Below are 18,733 nucleotides of genomic sequence, written 5' to 3'. Positions count from 1 at the left end.
ATTTGGGTGTACCCGACCGTATTATTGAAATGAAAGATGGACGCCCACCTTGTTTCGATAATACAGGTTTCCCCGCCCCTTAGCGGCACCGTCCTTACAGCTGGGCGCCCTTAGAGATGGTTGTCCCTATTCGATTATTCCCCTCTTAGGTTCCCAAGTCAACGTAGATGTAGCTAAATATCCTCTGAGACAGGAATTTTGTGAGAACGTGCAAAAAAAAAATCATGAATACCAACTTTTTATGCTTACCCAAACTGTGCACAAGTAAGAAGGTAGAATTGAGATATTTCCTGTTTTGTATTTAGTTATAAAACTGATTAAAGACAAACATGATATACATTCTTACTAAAATAGGGTAAAAGAGTCCAGACACTGTGCTATACACTGCGGACATTATACCAGTCTGATGCACAATCCATAATAAAAAGCACATTGATGTTACTGAATGCAAGGACTATATGCTCTGAAAAATTACAATTAAGAGCAATATAGTTCTCAAATTATTTTCTACTATATAAACTTCATTTCTTTGTAATATTTCCCTACTAAAACTATAAGCTAACCTGTATTTGTATTGAAAACAATCACTGCAAATTCCTCTCGCACAGAATCTAGCTTCTGCAAGCCACCAGGTTGATTAAAACACAGCATCTTTATCATACCCAAAAGAGGCTGGAAACTCTTTGGAATCAACCAAATAGCATCTAAGCCAGAATATATATATAATTTATATAATGAAAGACCATATTTCACCGCCAAACAAAATAACCTCCACCTACATGGACCTCAGCTAACAAAAACTGAAACTAAAAGCCACAGTGGTTTTACAATGGCTGACTTTGTGCCACATTTGGAGTGACAGCTGATGTCTTATCTCTGCAGAGTGGCTAATTCCTAAGGAACTTATCATCCCAAATTTATAGACTTAAATTCCTGCTAAACCTTTATAGTAAAAGCATTTAATTGGCACAGTCTACTCTATAAACTACTATGCACAATCATAACTGCATTACTTGCAATCACATTACACACACAAAAAAAAAGAATGCAGAGAGTAGCAGCCCCCTCCCCCCAAGACTACCATATAATTCCTGATGGTCTAGGTCAGTGGTTCCAAAACCTGGTCCTGGAGGCACCCCAGCCAGTCAGGTTTTCAGGATACTCACAATGAATATTCATGAGAGAGATCTGCATGCACTGCCTCCACTGCATGCAAATCTATCTGCTGTACTGTTAAGTCAGCCACTGTTTGATGTTTGTTCATTAACCAAAAGGCATTTACACACTTGCTACGATTAGCATAGGTAACAACAATTTTTATGTCCTTTTTTTGTCTCCACAAATATGGTAACCCTAATGACAGCTCTGCTCTCAAAATGGCTGCAGTGACCTCTTGAGGCAGTCTTGCAAGGTTGCCACCAGAGGTCATGGAGATGGCTGCTATTTTGAGAGCAGAGCCAGAATGGGGATCACTCCTGACCTCACTACACACCTGGACTGCCAGGGATTGTAAGATAGGCCCGAGGGAGGGGGGCGCACCTACAGGTGGACAGGGGGAAGGGAGGGAGACAAAACAGGGTAAAGCAGAAATTGTTGGCTTCCACGGTTTATTTCTGACCTGAAGAAGGAGGGTTACCTTCGAAAGCTAATCAAAAAATGTATTAAGTTAGTCCAATAAAAAAGGTATCATCTTATTTTATTTTCTCTGTTTTGTTTTATTTCTATTTATTGGCGTCCACAGAAAACATACAATTTTGGCTGAAACCAAAACCATGGGTGTAGCCTTTTGGCAAAAACTGAAACCGGGCAGAAAAGGGACTTTGAGTCAGTTTTGGCACCATGACCAAAACTGAAATTCAGTCAGCCTGTAACAGAGATATTACTAATGTTACTCTTGTAACTATCTACCTTCAATGTTGACACTGTCTGTTCTTTAGTTTCAGCCTAGCAGTATTATGTTACACCATTGGTTTTCTAACTTAGCTGAAACTGGCCTCTGTTGATCTATGGTACCAAGAGCTGTCATTCACTACTGTTCTATGATTTTTTTCCCCCTGTTTTTATACCCCATTTCTAATTCAGCTAAGCCGTCAGAGTGACAGACCTCAGCCAGGGGCTATAAATTAAACTCACTTTAGAAGGTGGAGTTTGGTCCTGAGATATCACTAATGAGAAACATTTCCCCTTTGACCAGGGGCTTTGAATACTGTCTCTGCTATAACCCCAGCCTTGGAGAGCATAATCAGACAGTCCTGTGTCACTAGACTTGACCAGCATTTATAACTTTTATAAAATACAATGGGCAAGTTATCCCCCCCAAAACATCATCAGGTTTATGTTTAACCAAACATGGTTAAAGAAAGAACAGATTACAGAAGTACTAAGTGTACATTAACATTAAGATAAATACTCTCTCATTTCCATTCATAGTCATGAGTAACTGTTAATTGAAAACTTGTCCAGATACAATGAGCTCTGGAAAAACATTTGAGATATTGTTTTAAGCTTTCCTTTTTTCTTTGTGTCCTTTATCCTGTGGTCTTGTTTCATTTATCATCTCTTCAAAGACAGAGAAGACAACTTGTGTAGTTATGTCAGACTGTCTTTAGCACTGGCTTAAGGCAGCTCATCAAGTAAGTATGTTCCACTCAAATAAAGAGTTCATCACCATACCCATTCTATAACCGACTGTGAGAAATGCATTCCTCTTGATGGTCTCCCACCTTACAATAGGATTGTAGTCCCCACAATGATTAAAATCAAGATATTCTGGCACCATTTTCTGAATCAGACCCATAAACTTGTCACGACCTAACAAAGACAGATAAAGAGGCTCATTTTCAAAGCACATAGACTTACAAAATTATATATGCCCCTAAGTCTCCAGGCATGAGAGGGTACAAACCTGAAATTGGTTCAAAGAATGCAAGTGCCAAGGAGGTTTAATGACAGGAGGTGAAGTGACGTCAAAAAAGCTGAAGCTGGTTCCCCCAGTAGCCAGCATCTTGGTTTGTCCAAAAAAACTATCAAGTGCGCCATCCATGTTGTCGTGGTGCTTGTTATTTTCTCTGTTATAGCCTTGAGAACTTCAGAACTTGGGCACTGTTCTGCCCACTCCACTACTGTCACAGAGCCGAGCTGAGCCAGCTGTAGGGGGGGTGGCGGTGACTGACGAGCTGGACTGGGCATCCGAGCTGCTCCAGCCCGAGGCTATTGTTTTTACGCAGAAATTCTACATAAAAATAATAGACTCGGGCTGCAGCAGTTCAGATGCCCAGTCCAGCTCGTTGGTTGCTGCCGCCCCCGAGTGCTCGCATTCCCCTGAAGCCCGGCCCAACTCGGTGACAGCAATGGCGTGGGCAGCAGCTCGTTTGCTTATGCTGGCAATAAAGATCTTTACTGTCATCATAAGCAAAAAATAAAGGCATATAGTGCAGCACTGAAATTCACAATACAACATTGCAAATAACAAAGCAAGCTCTGGAGCACTGACAAAAACATTGTGAATATAACCCTCCTCCCCTTCACAGACCCCTCAAAACTCCCCAAACTCCCCCATCCCCTCCTAACAGAGAGAATGCAAAACAATATACACTTCACAAGTTTGCTATTATATTCAATAGTGTTTGCTACTGTTGTGGACAAACCAATATGGCACAAGCTCTGCCCACTGCTTCAGCCCAGATAATGGGCCAGATAACGTCATGCCACCTTCTGTCATTTAACCTCACTGGGCGGTGTTCTGATATAAAATTGGGCAGATTATCAGCTGTAAGCACATGTTTTATTAAATCAGGGGAACATATATAATAGGCAATGCAACTATGTGAGCGATGCAACTTCAGAAAGAAAGTATAGTCTCCATCAGTCAGGTATCAGAGATACCACTGGTCTTGTAAAGTGAAAATTTTGAATCAGATTCTGGAGTTCCATATAGATATTACCACCACTTTGGATCCAATGGACCTATTCATCTTAGGGTTCAAGGTGAAATTTATTTGTATCCGCCTTGGAATTTCCTTTCCTTGAGTCATGCAAGAACAGACCAGACTAATAGTTTGCAACCACCTAATAGCAGATGGAGGTAGAGATACTGAACTCTTCCAGTGACATCACCAGTATAAGAACTACTTTAGTCTGGAACTCTTCAGTATGCCAATACAAAAGCAGAACCGAGAACTAACTAGACTCACCTTGCATCCCAATCAGGAACCACTGCTGCATATTTCATAAGAACATAACATAAGAATAGCCATTCTGGGTTAGAACAATGGTCCATCCAGCCCAGTATCCTGCTTCCAGAAGTGGCCAATCCAAGTCACAAGTACCTGGCAGAAACTCAAATAGCAGCAACATTTCATGCTTCCCCTATGTCTCAATAGCTGACTAAAAGCTTGAATCTCCCCACTGGGGAATCGAACTCTGGGCTCCCGCGTGACAGGTAGGGATACTCACCACTATACTAACATATACAAAAATGCAAATCCCCAAATTAACCCAGTGCCATGGTCTTACAGTGTGGGTGCACGACTGGTCTAGCAGGACTCAGGAAAAGGAAATGAGAAAGTATGAATAAATTTCACCTTCCTTATCCTGCTAGACCAGTCCAGACCAATGGGATATACAAAAGCAATCCTTACTTAGAGGGGAAAGCAAGGCCCCCTGAACTATTGCTCTGCCAAAGGCCACATTGTCCCTGGCTAGTACATCGATCTTGTAATGCTTCACAAAGAATTACAGGAAAAACTACGTTACCACCTTGTAAATGTCGTCTGGAGTGACCACCTGAGTTTCCAACCAGGAAGTTACTTGAGCCCTAGTAGAATGAGCCCACAGACTAACCATAACAACCTTCTGATGAATGATATAAACCACCTTAATTACAGTCTTAATTTACCATGCTATGGAAGACTTAGAGACAACCTGCCCCTTGTGTGGCCCCTGGAATAAAATGAACAACTTGTTCAACATTCAAAGAGAGTTGGTAACTTCCAGATAATACAACAGAACCCTGCAAACATCTAACTGATTAACATAAAAGAGATCAGCCAAAAAGGACAAGAAAAGGTCCCTGTAAGATGGCTTTAAGGGTGACCATCTTCAGGGGGGATCTCTTCAAAGACTTGAATGGTGGACCCACAAAGATACTGAAGACCAAATTAAGGTCCCACTGCAGCACGATTGTGCAGTGTGGCGGACAAGTGTGCTTAATCCCATGCAAGAAGTATACAATATCTATCTGCACCAGTGTTCAAAGATCTGCTAGATCCAGATATACACCAAGGATGTAACACAGTAGCATAGTATCTAACATAGGGATGTAAACTGTCTTTGGCTCTTGAGCAGAGTAGAAATGGCTGAAGCCAAGTAACTTGCTCCTCAAGTGACACCTTTCAAGGGACAGGCTGTAAGCCAGAAGGGATCCAGGTCCTCCATTATGATTGGGCCCTGCGCTAGAAGTCCCCAGGCCTGCAGCAGAAGCAGAAGTTGAGGACCCACTAGTAGGTGCACAAACCTGTGTACCACAGCCACCAGAGCCAGTCCAGAGCACAAGAAGTGTCTTGCCACTCTGGAGGATCTTGTTGATCAGGGGCCAGGAAGGAGGTTGGCCCAGCGGGCATCAACACCTTTCTGCGAACTGGTTCGAGTCCCACTGCAGCTCCTTGTGATTCTGGGCAAGTCATTTAAACCTCCATTGCCCCAGGTACAAAATAAGTACCTGTATATTATATGTAAACTGCTTTGATTGAAACCATAGAAAGGTGGTATATCAAATCCCATCCCCTTTCCTTCCTGCCATTGAAGAACAGATAGCACTTCATGTTCCAATGCAATTCCATCAGGTCGAAGTACATAGGGCTCCAGCAATCCACCAGGAGCTGAAAAGGCTGAGGAACTCAGCAGCTGCTTCCCTAGGTCTAGGGTATTCTGGCTGAGAAAATCCATCTGTATATTCTTTGTTCTCATAGTGTGCATCACTGAGAAGGACAACAGGTGCAACTCTGCCCATCTGCAAATCCAGCCAGCTTCCAGTGTCATTGCTGCACTGTGGGTCACCCTTGCCACTATGGCACTGCTGAACATCACCTGGACCGCCTTTCCCTGTAACATGGGAAGGAACCATAGTGGCAATAAGCAAATGGCCCTTATTTACAAGCAATTGATAGACCAAGATGCTTCCAATTGGGACCACTGACCCACTGCAAGCCTCTCTAGTCCAGAGGGACCTCCTTGATCAGGTGGCTGGGTTTGTCCTACCAAATATAACTTTGATGGAAAAGTCTGGAATGCAGAAGACGGGTATAACAGCAGCTTCCTCTGCATGGGATGCATTTGGGACCCTGCACAGGCCACCACCTCCAGAGTTGTTGCCATGGACTCAAAATGTTGGAGATAGTACCAGGTTTGGGGAGCCTTCTGTGTACACAGCTCTCTCTTCTGACATCACCATGCGCTCTTCAAGGAAAAACATGGTTCCTTGACTGGTGTCAAAGTGTACTCTGGGATATATGAAGTCCTGGATAGTACTAGATGATTCTTGGCATAATTCACTATCCAACCAAACCTCTCCAAGACATGTCACATTCATCATAGCCGCCTTTGAATTCACTTCTGAATCAGTCTATATCAGTGGTTCTCAACCTTTTTTCAGTTGGGACACATCTGACTGACAATGCTCGGATTTGTGGCACACTGCATACATGACCCTCACAGACCTTTGGTCTGATACAGTATACAAGTTCTTATGAGTTAAATATAAACATGCTCTGCAACTACAAAAACCCAATCTCCTCCCAACAACAGGAGCAGATCATAACTAGCACATTCTGTCCATGGAAGTTACCACACACACAAAAAAAATATGATTCTCATGTCATCTGAGTAATAGCAACATAAATCTCCTTACTACCAGGCATACTGTGAATTAATACAAAACCTGAAAAAAATCCTAACTTAACATACATTTAGCAAGCCTTTTTGCAAAGCTCATGTTTGGGCACTGAAGAACAGGTGCCAATCCATGCTTTCACTTGCAAATTTGTTCAGATGTGTTCACATGTCTTTTACCTCCCATCTGTCTTTGAAAGTTGCAGGGGCTTCCTTCTGGTTGCAAAATAAGATAAAACTTCCAGAGATGGAAAGGTGATAGAACCAGAGGGCACAAATTGAGGTTGAAAGGGGGCCGACTCAGGAATAATGTCAGAAAGTATTTTTTCACGTAGGTTACTGACGTCAGATGGGCGCGGGCCCAGGAGGAGAGAGACGTGCGACCGAAGCTGGGCGAAGACAGGCATTAGCTTTTCTTCTTGCCCGTGCAGCGCCTTCGGACAGAGGAGAGAGGCGCTGCACGGGCCCGGTAAGAGGGAGGGGGGCCCGGTGGAGGGGGGGAATGGCGGCAACGACCCCAAGAGGGGGCGGGGCACGGGGCGGAGGATGTCGGGAGGCGGAGCTGAGGGGAGACAGAGTAGTGAGGAAGGGAGGGGGGCCACGGCTGCTAAAGGTATGTTTTGCTTTTTAATTTATAATGCAGGGGGAAACAACGACCTCGGGCGGGGGGGGGGGGGGGCAAGGATGGCCATACAGGACGCTCCTCACGAGCGCCTTTGCCCCCTCCTGACCCTTTTTTTATTTTTGTTTTGATTTGGGAGCCACGTGCTTGTGTTTTGACTGTTTGTGGCATGCGCAGAGCAGCTAACATAACGCTTGACTGTTCTGCGCATGCTTTAGGGGCCGGTTACCGACATGGATTACGATTCTTTGATACATTGTACTTTTCAATACTGATCCAAGCATGTGTGACTTGTTTTTTTTGGTGCATTCTTCGTTTTTTTAAAATCGTTAGGGACTTTAACCATTTAGATTTTTTAACGTTTGCTTGATGCATCTGCCTCTAAGTAGGAAAGCTGGTGCTGGGCAGACTTCTACGGTCTGTGCCCTGATTGAGGCTGAATAGATCTGGATGGGCTGGAGTGGAGCTATTCAGAGGCTTTGACAACAAATTCAGAAATTTTAGAACAAGGCCAGTGCTGGATAGACTTCTACAGTTTATGCCCTAAAAAAGGCAAGGATAAATCAAGATCAGGTATACATATGATGTATCACTTCATACCATATGCAATGAGTTTATATTATTGGGCAGACTGGATGGACCATACCGGTCTTTATCTGTTGTCATCTATCATCATACAACAGTAGCACTAATTCCTATGATTCACATAAAATGAACCCTACCTAAGAATAGGCTGCACTACAAATATTACATACGGCCTTTATAACACCAACATACCTACTAATTGTAGTAAGACTGCTACAGAGTTCTACGTAGAAACTACATGCAAAGAGAATACCATACCTTAGTCACTTGCAAAACACAGACAAAACCTCAACAAATATAGAACAAGGGATCACAAATTAGAAATAGAAATATAAAGAAAAAATTGAACTGGGAACCCCAAGAAGTCAAACTAGGTATGTATCACAACACAGGAGAAATAAAAACAGAAATGCATTTCCTCTTGTTCTGAACAAAACACAAAGACATCAGTGATGCACATTTCCCAAAGTTAACATATTCCACCTAAGAAATTCAAAATAAAACACCTTTTTCTACCTTTGTTTTCTGCGCATTTTATTTTTCCAAGCAAGCTGATCCCAGTTTCTCTTTTCCTGTCTTCTCCTCTCTTTCCAGTGAGTGCTGTTCATTTGTCCTTTCTCCACTTTCCTCCTTTCTTCTTTCATATCTGACATACTTCCTCTTTCTTGTCTGCTCACTCAAATTTTACCCTGTCACTCTTCAGTTCCCCATTTTTGTTTCACTTACCTCCTATCTCCTCCTCTCATCCCCTCTCTTGTCTCACTCCTTCCCTGACCTCCTATTACCTTCTCTTTCACCCACTCCCCATTACTACACTTCTACCCACTGTACTCAGCACTTTACTCCTCTAACTCATTTCCTTGTAAACACCCATGGTCTCTCCCACATGGTTCCACCATGCCAAGCATCTCCCACCCTGCCCCTTCCCACATCACATCCTTGTAACATAACATCTCCACTCTCTTTTCTCCACCTACACTTGAAGCCCGGCATCTCCCGGTTTCCTTTCCCTTCCCTTCCCTTCCACACCTGTGGTCCATCAATTCCCTGTCCCCTTCCCCTTCATCCCTATGGTCCAGCAACTCTCTGTCTCTTCCTCGCCATCCCTATGGTGCTGCAACTCCCTGTCCCCTCTCTGCCCCTTCCACCTTATAGTTCAATAATTCCATGTCCCCTCCCCCTTCCTCCCTTTGGTGCAGCAATTCAATGTACCCTCTCTCTCTTTCCTTCCCCCTTCTGGTCCAACAGCCTCCTGACCCTTCTCTCTCTCTCCTATCAAAAAAGTTCAGCTTCAATGTTCAGCAGGGCAGCAGCTCGGAGGGGAGGAAGGTCACAGGATGCAACTACAAAACATCCCGATGCTGTGCTCTTTTTGGGTTGTGTAAGTGGCAAACTGTGTGCCAGCGGTGAAAGCCTGTAAAGTGTGGTTTACCACCTACACAACCCAGGAAGGAGGCACAGCATCAGGCTTTGTGCAGCAGTTAGTCCAAGGAAAAGAACATGAGTTGTTATAGAATTGTGCAAACATCACAATCTCTTACCTGAAAGACAACCTGCAGCTAGATGTGGCACACTAAGGTTACTTCCTGTTCCGGGGCAGAAGAAGCTGCAGCAAACGAGCAAAGTTAGCGAACTCGGAGCCGACAGGTGCGTGCCGCGGCACCCCCCCCAGCGGCGTGCACCCGGGGGGGGGGGTGTCATTTCGCCGGGGGGGGGGAGGTGTCATTTCACAGGGGGGTGCGCTGCACCCGGGGGGGGGGGGGGGGAAGGCGCATCGGCGATCCGCCCCGGTTGTCATCCAGGCTAGGAACGCCACTGTTGCTCAGGTCTCTGCTTGAAAGAGCATCTAAACTCACAATTCTGATGGTCTCTGCAGAGGAAATAGGCAGCCAGTGAGGTAAGTTGGATCAGCATTGGAATGGTATCAGGTCACTCTGTGGAACAAAACATATGCACTGTTTCGGGGTGATAGACTTAGAAGTAATGTCAGGAAATTCTTTTTCATGGAGAGGATGGTCGATGCCTGGAATGCTCTCCCTGAGGGAGGTGGTAGAGACAAAAACAGTGACAGAATTCTAAAAGGCGTGGGATGAAAACAGAGGAACTCTATTTAGAAAATAGATGGTAGAAAAAAAATATATATTTTTTAAAAAGCCCTTTAAATGGCTGCAGGGGTGGATGTGTGAGTGACGCTTGGACAGCTACTCTGGCTGTAAAGAACTAAGGCCCATGCCGGGCAGACTTTGTAGGTCTGTGTCTGTATATGGCAATCCAGTTTAGGATAAGCTGGAAAGGGCTTCAATGGCAACTTCAGCAGCTGGAACCAAGGACAGTGCTGGGCAGACTTTTATGGTCTGGGTCTCACAAATGACAAGATGATTTGGATAGGCAGGAGTGGGCTTTGATGACAACTCCAGTAGGTGGAACACAAGGATAGAGCCAGGCGAACTTCTACGGTGTATGTGCCAGAAACACCAAAGAAAGGCTCGTGAAAAAGTATATAATATCATATTCATTGTTGATTTAATCATGAATTGATGAGTGTGACTGTTGGGCAGACTGGATGGACAGTCTGCCCAACTGATGAGTATTGCCTGTAAGGAGAGTGATATTCTAGCTGTAATGACAGTGTTATGAACATAATGAAGAGTAATGAGCAAAACTGAGTTCAATTCCCACTTCAGGCACAGGCAGCTCTTTGTGACTCTGGGCAAGTCACTTAACCCTCCATTGCCCCATGTAAGCCGCATTGAGCCTGCCAAGAGTGAGAAAGTGCGGGGTAGGGAACTGAGGAACTGAGTTCGATTCCCACTTCAGGCACAGGCAGCTCCCTGTGACTCTGGGCAAGTCACTTAACCCTCCATTGCCCCATTGCGCGGGGTACAAATGTAACAAAACAAAAAAAAGATGAAGTGGCAGAAGCATGAGATGATGAAGAGGAAGAAAAAGAGGAGGAAGATGGGAAAACTGTGAAGAACAGTGAAGTCAATTAAGGAGAATTTGTATTTGTCAAATACTGTACAAAGAAGAGGGAAAGATTTTATGTAGAATAGATTGTTGCTGTTAGAACTGATGATGACATAGTGGAGCTGTCATTCCTGCATAAATAGGATCACAGAGGACATGTTTTTCATTTCCCTGACAATGAAGACAGACGCTGAGTTGACAGCTCACAAGTTGGCAGCAATGATCATTGATGTTTGAAACCGTGTTCACTTTGTGTTGTCAGTTGCTGCAGAATGATCAAACATATAAACAGCAAGTGACCGACTCACCTGCAAATGCGCAGTACAGACTTCCCTCTCTGCCCCGCCCTCGCGTCAAGACATCATGACAGCAGAGGGCGGAACAGAGAGGGAAACGGAGTTGGACTGTCGGACGCCGCTGCTGCCGCCTGGAAACGAACATCGCGCGAACCAACCTCCACCCTCACCCCCATCCCCGCCGCTGCTCCCGCCCCCCTCCGTATCGGGCCCCCTGCACTGACCTGACAGTGCCTCTCACCTCCGTGTGGTAGCGCTGCAGGCAGCATCAGAGCGATCTGCTGCTGCCTGCAGCGCTTTCACACGGAGGTGAGAGGCGCTGTCAGGTCAGTGCAGGGTGCACGGCACGGAGGGGGGAGGGAACGGCGGCGAAGAGGAAGGGAAAGGCAGGGGGGAGAGGGCATGGTTGCTGGACATGGGGTGCGAGCAGGGCAGATAGGAGGGTTGCTGGACATGGGGGGAGGGGGGAGGCCAAGGGAAAGAGGGTTGCTGGATATGGGGGGGGAGGATCAGTGGACGAGGTGAGGCCAGGTGAGAGAGGAGGGCTGCAATACTCGCCCGTTTTTACGGGCTTAACGGCTAGTTATTGTATAATAGTGCACACCAGCAATCCTCTCTTTTCTGAGTTTACTGAAAATTATCTCTAGCTTGGACATGATTTATGATGGTTGTGGACTGGACAACTTTTCAGTTGCATTGGACAGCTATTCAAAACTATGCACGTGATTGTCTTTCTGTTACTATGAAAATTTGCATTTTGGAATTATCTATTTTCATACAAATGTTGTTGTTGTTTTGTTTTTTGATTACTTGGTATGGACTGACCATTCAGCATGGGTGTGCTCACAGTGCAGTTGCAAGTGGTTAAACTTAATTTTGCAATATTCTAACCCACTCTAAAGTTGATATCCAAAATTTGTCATTTCGTTACCACTGATGTTCTTAGCTTCCTAAAAACTATAGCAGTCTAAAATAAACACAAAAGCATCACAACCAGGGTCAACTGCAATGTGCCAAAATCATGTGTGTACAAATATATTACTACTCTGATAAAATATAGCAGAATGCTAATATCTTTGTTGCTCTACTACTCATGAAATTCCCCTAATAAAAAAAAAGGGAAAAGCAAGTCTATACTTAAATGACGATGATGTAACCGATACCTATGTAGTGTCACATGGCTAATCAAAATTGTTACATCAGGTGGTCTTAGGCAACTACAGCTGCCCATCCGGACACACTTCCATGCACATCAAATGACATACTAAAGACACAATCATATAAAACAGTTAAACGATGATATAATAACTGGACCATGTAATAGCATAAATTTATGGAAAACTTAAATTGTAACAATTCAAGGAAAGCTGGATACTGTCACATTATCCAAGGACAAGAGCACCAACATGCAGCAAGGCTTATAATTTTATAGAAGAAAAACAATAAAATTGTGCTAATTTTTTATCAAGCAGCTGTAGCCAACCTTCTCTACTCACTGACAGTTTTTGGTTTTTAGAAAATCAGTTATTATAAAGAGATCCTAAAACCTCCAGTACACCACTTGGCAAACATTTAACACCCCCCCCACCAAAAGAGGATAAAATTATATACAGTAGTATTACTGGCACAGCACACACATGGGAGCTAGAATCAGCATGTAGTTATTCTAAGCACAATTCTACCTGCACAGGGGTTTCCAGTGTGTAGATATGCTCCCCGCGACTGTTGTAAAACTTTATCAGTGCACTCTTCAGCATGGAGCCACAGCCAAGTTCCACTAATGGGCTGAGCTTCTCCATTCCTGCTACAGCCAGGAGATCTCCCTGAGTGCACCACTGGACAACAACATCTGGAATCACAGAAGCAAAAAGCATCAGGGGTGAGGTTCTATGACACCACTGAAAAGCATAGGACAACATTTAGCATATCATTTTTTCACTGCGTTCTTTCTGAATCATCACGTTGTGTAGAACATATGGGTGATATATTCAGACCTTGGCACCTGTTTCTCAGGCTTACAGTAAAATCAATATTCACAAACACCAATGGGGGGAAGGGGAGAATGCAAAACCAATATTTACTATCTCTATCATGCCACAGCAAAACCGGTGGATGGGATTGAGCGTGCAGGCTTATTAGTATCCCAAGGGAATGGACTCTCTAGCCAAGGCATATTACTGCAATGGTTGAGTTACAGGAAAAGATAGGGCTTGGTTAGGGAAAAATCCCTGGTAGTTGTAACAGAAAGTTCATGGTACCTTGATTGTGGTGACCCCCCCCCCCCCCTCCCCGCATCATAAATGACAGAAAACAGGGTTGAGGGCAGGTTCTAACTATAACTAGATTGATAGCTTAGATGTGAAGGTATTCTCTGTAGAAAGAAGATTAGCAAGCATACAAGTGGCTGATGACATTGGATGGTGCCCAAATAGAGTTGTTCTTATAGAGATCAGAACTAATGTAAAATTCAGAGAATGTGCCACCTTTCCTGTGCACAGCAATTCCCTTCACTTCTTCAGTTAGTCTAAAGTTTGGAATCAACTACCGGAAAGGGCAGACTGTGTGCCTAATTAATCCTATCGTGTATGAGAACCTGCTACACGTAAGTAACGTTGCTTTCTCTGTAGACAAGCAGGATTGAATCAGGCAAACAAATGGGTCATTCTCAGGGTTTTGAAATAAAGTCCCACTTTTGAGGAACAATTCACTCACCATATGTTTGTGAGAGTTTAACAGTTTATACAGTACAGTCTCGACTATCCAACGGAAATCGGACTGACCCACTGCCGGAGAAGTGAAAAGTCAGATAATACAGAAAACACTGCATAAACCCCTCAAACAATGTATAAATAAAGGCATAGAGTTCCCGATTTTCAAAAATTGTTCTAAAAGAAAGATTTTTAATAGAAATAAATGCAATGATGTCATGAAAGGTCTATGAGATATGTAAGATGGCTGAATTAGCAAAGGTCAGATAATCAAGACTATACTGTATTGCTTAGCACTGCTTGATCAAAGACAGTATCCTTACAGAGAAAACAATGACAGATAAAGATCACATGGCCGATCCAGTCTGCCCATCCATACCAGCTACTAAGTTCTGCAATCCCTTCCTCTCTCTCAGAGATCATCAGTATGTGTCCCTTGGTTTTTCAGATTCAGATATTGTCCTCATCTCACAACCTCCACTTCAAAACTGTTCCATAGATCCACCATCATTTCCGTAAAGGAATATTTCCTTAGATTACTCCTGAATATACCCATTTCATCTTTACCCTAAGATCCCTGGTTCTAGAGCTTCCTTTTCACTGAAAGTTATCTACTTCCCATGCATTTGCACCATGGAGATATACATATTTATATCTTTAAGTCTCCATATGCATTCTGCTGAAGTCCACTGACCTTTTAGTAGCCACTTTCTAGACAGACTCCATCCTGTTTATATCCCTTTGAAGGTGTGGTCTCCAGAATTACAAACAGTGCTCCAAATGAGGTCTCACCAGAGACTTACACAAAGGCACAGCTTCTTTTCCGCTGACCATTCCTCTCTCTAGGCATCTAAGTATCCTTTGTTTTGGCTGTTACCTCTTCTACCTGTTCAGCTTCCTTAATGATATTAGATATGATCCACCCAGATCACACTTTCATGCACAGAAGTACTTCACTCACTGGCCTTGCTGAGTTTAAAGGGGGTCTGGACAGATTCCTGAAGGAAAAGTCCATTGATCGTTATTAAATTTTGGGATTTTGCCAGGTTCTTGGGGCCTGGATTGGCCACAGTCGGAGATGGAGTGCTGGGCTTGATGGACCTTTGGTCTTTTCCCAGCGTGGCAGTGCTTATGTACTTTTATACTGTACCACTCTTTGGGTTTTTGCATCCTAAATGCATGACCCTGTAGTTTTTTAGCACTAAATCTTAGGTGCCATACTTTAGATCATTCCTCAAGCTTTGCTAGATCCCTTATCATGTTATCCACATCCACATCTTCAAGGGTATCCATACAGTTGCAAAATTTTGGTTTCATCTGCAAAGAGGCAACATACCTAAGGGCCCTTTTTCAATATAATTTACAAAACTATTGAAAAAAAAAAAAACCAGACCAAGGCCCAATCCCTGTGGCACATTATTAGTAAATCACCTGCCCCCAGAGTAAACACCATTTACCACTACCCTTTTCACCTACCACTTACTAAATTTCTGAGCCAGTCATTTACTTTCAGGCCTGTATCAAGGGTGCTCAGTTTATTTATTAATCACTTATATGGAACTGTGTCAAAGGCCTTGCTGAAATCTACGTATTTTAGTTTAGGTTGTATGCATATTTGAAATATCATCTTCCATACCTAATATATCAAAGCAGTTTGCAAAGATCATGATAAATATATAAGACTTAAATACATAAAATTCCTCAATATTAAGACAGGCACATGGTAGCTGTTTGGATGCAATGTTCTTATTATTGCAATCTTGAATCTGTCCTTCTGGACTGAGTGAATTGAGGAAGCAATAAATGCTAGACCACTAAAATCCCACAATCCTTAATGCAGGCATAACACCAAAATACGATCCGTATTGGGTCTTCGATAAGTTCATTTCCTACATCCCTTCTTGTGGCGCATTGTGTTTCTTCTAATGTACTAATAATGATACACAGCATCTGGAGATCACTGGATATCTTTTTGAAGGTGCAGTCTCCAGAATTCATAGAAAAGGGTAGAAGACGCTTGAATGCCCCCTAAAGAACTAATAGAAGCAAAAATGGTGCTGGAATTCAAAAGTGAGTGGGATTAACACACTGGATCTCTAAGGATGGGATCCAAGCATAGAATGATTCAGCTCAAAACTGCTGTGAAATGATTTATGCACTTCTAAGAAATCATGGAGACAGTAACCTATACTGCACACAGGGACAACCCTAACTGTGGTCACTGGGTTAGATTGTAAGCTCTTTGAGCAGGGACTGTCCTTCTATGGTAAATTGTACAGCACTGCGTAACCCTAGTAGCGCTTTAGAAATGTTAAGTAGTAGTAGTAAATCTCTCTTATCTGCACCCTTCTCCTCCACTGCTAACTCCAGACTCCGTTCCTTTTATCTTGCTGCACCATATGCCTGGAATAGACTTCCTGAGCCGGTGCGTCAAGCTCCATCTCTGACCGTCTTCAAATCTAAGCTAAAAGCCCACCTTTTTGATGCTGCTTTTAACTCCTAACCTTTATTCACGTGTTCAGAACCCTTATTTTATCATCCTCACTTTAATATTCCCTTATCTCTTGTTTGTCTGTCCTAATTAGATTGTAAGCTCTGTCGAGCAGGGACTGTCTCTTCATGTTCAAATGTACAGCGCTGCGTACGTCTAGTAGCGCTATAGAAATGATAAGTAGTAGTAAGTAGTAGTACCATACTGGTTAAGGCTGGATAGGCTATATTAGTCTTTTTTCTGCCATCATAGAATACTATGTACCGCTGCTAGTTTGCAGCCTAAAACATGCTAAGAGTAACCTCAATGAAGGGAGGAAAATGACAATACAGGGAAAATACTTCAAATTGCAAAAGGTTGACCTAATAATTGTATTACACAAAAATGTATATGTATGCAATGTCAAATTAAAGTATTAAAGGGATTATGATACTCCACAATGGAATATGCTCTAATGAGACAAATAAAGCAGTAATTTGAACAAAAAGGGAAAATATAATAACTGCCTTGAGCTGCTCAAACTGCAGGAATTGTCTTCTGAAAAGGGTGGTGATTAAGCTGCAATTATCCTTGCAGGGATAGCATTAGCCATGGTTTTGATCACTGAGTCACACAGGAAGTATTTTACATTAAGCCTGATCAGATTACAACTTCACAGTCTTCTCTATTCCAAAATAAAATCTGAAAGAATAACAGGAGAATTTAAAAAAAAAAAAAAAAAAGGAAATTACTTTATTTATTTATTTGGATTTATTTACCACCTTTTTAAGGAATTTACTCAAGGTGGTGTACAGCAAGAATAAGTCAAACATAAGCAATAGACAATTACAGCAGTAAAAATATGCAAATAACAATACAAGGTTTGGCATTATGTGTAAGCAAAGATGAAACACATAGATAGCTAGGACAGAGTAACAGGAATAAGAAAACAAGGGGACTAATTTAAAGTTGCACATGAGGTAAGAAAGGTACTTGAAAATTATCTTAGCTAGGGTAGGAGTGGATAAATATGGTTACGTTCCTTCTGAATAGATGGTAGGAATTAATTGTTTTTGAATTTAAATAAACCATAGATCTTACTTTTGAGTCCTTCTACTGTTTTGAAAATGCCAGCCTCTTTTGAGGTTTTGATGACATTATTTAATATTAGACCCATTCTAATTTGTGCCAAAATGCCACACCATTGCTGCACAATCTGCTACTTAATAAAGCAAAATATTGTGTTGTATTATTATTTCGTGTATATGATTTTCTTATCATGAGTCAATAAACTGTAAACGTTTCCAACTAAAACAGTCAAAAAGGAAACCAAGAAGAATTTAATCTTATATATTTATTTAAATATTTTAAAGACACTGGCTTCAAAATTGATTGTTGAAAGAATATGGAAAGTTTTAGGATAAAAATGGCATTTGTTTAATTCCTGGCTATGAATATTAGGATTGACAAAACCCTCCATCCCCAACTTGGAACTTAAAAAATATTTTAGAAAAATCTAAAATGCTCCAAAGCAAATAATTTAACTATACCCTACTTCTTAAAAAAAAAAAAAAAAAGAAAGAAACCTGTTAAAAGGCCTTGAACTGCTGTTCAAAGCTCAATAAACTCCTTTTATGCTGGATTTTAGGCTTGTCCCACACTTTTCAACAATAGAAAAGTACAATCTTTTGTCTGATTTTTATTTAAAGACACCTGGTCTACTATGGTCTCTATTGCAACCTCGCTATCGGGACACCATATCTTCCTTCTTTTGGTGATATCTTTTAAAGATGCTGTGTTCCGAACCATGTGCATTTGCACAACTGTTGGCCTTCCCCCAGTTTCTAGCTTAAAGCTGCTCTATTTCCTTTTTAAATGCCAATGCCAGCAGCCTAGTCCCACCCTAGTTAAGGTGGAGCCCATCATTCTGGAACAGGCTCCCCCTTCCCCAGAATGTTGCCCAGTTCCTTACAAATCTAAAACCCTCCTCTCTGCACCATCGCCTCATCCATGCATTGAGACTCCGGAGATTTGCCTGTCTCTTGGGCCCTATGCACAGAGATGGGAGATTCCCAATTTTTCATCAGTGTATCTTTAAGGATAAGGGTGTAATGGAACTGTGACCCCTTCCTTAGGAAGAGATTCATGGTCCAAAACAGATTAACATCTTTGCTCTTGTTTGCTCTTCTTCCAGCTC

General features: G+C 42.6%; 1 protein-coding gene across 4 annotated transcripts in view; it reads right to left on the bottom strand.

Moving 5' to 3' along the window:
- Positions 1-18,733, bottom strand: part of TULP4 (TUB like protein 4) — a 226,044-nt gene that overhangs the window by 78,703 nt on the left and 128,608 nt on the right. For all 4 annotated transcript variants that reach the window (XM_030198414.1, XM_030198412.1, XM_030198411.1 and 1 more), the window contains exon 7: positions 13,041-13,207. In XM_030198414.1, the coding sequence (XP_030054274.1) occupies positions 13,041-13,207 (167 nt within the window). The remainder of the gene's footprint in view (positions 1-13,040; positions 13,208-18,733) is intronic.

This window comes from Microcaecilia unicolor, chromosome 3 (genome assembly GCF_901765095.1).
Source record: "Microcaecilia unicolor chromosome 3, aMicUni1.1, whole genome shotgun sequence".
Lineage (NCBI taxonomy): Eukaryota > Metazoa > Chordata > Amphibia > Gymnophiona > Siphonopidae > Microcaecilia > Microcaecilia unicolor.
The sequence above is the reverse complement of the archived record's forward strand: the minus strand, read 5'-3'. Positions and strand labels throughout refer to the sequence as shown.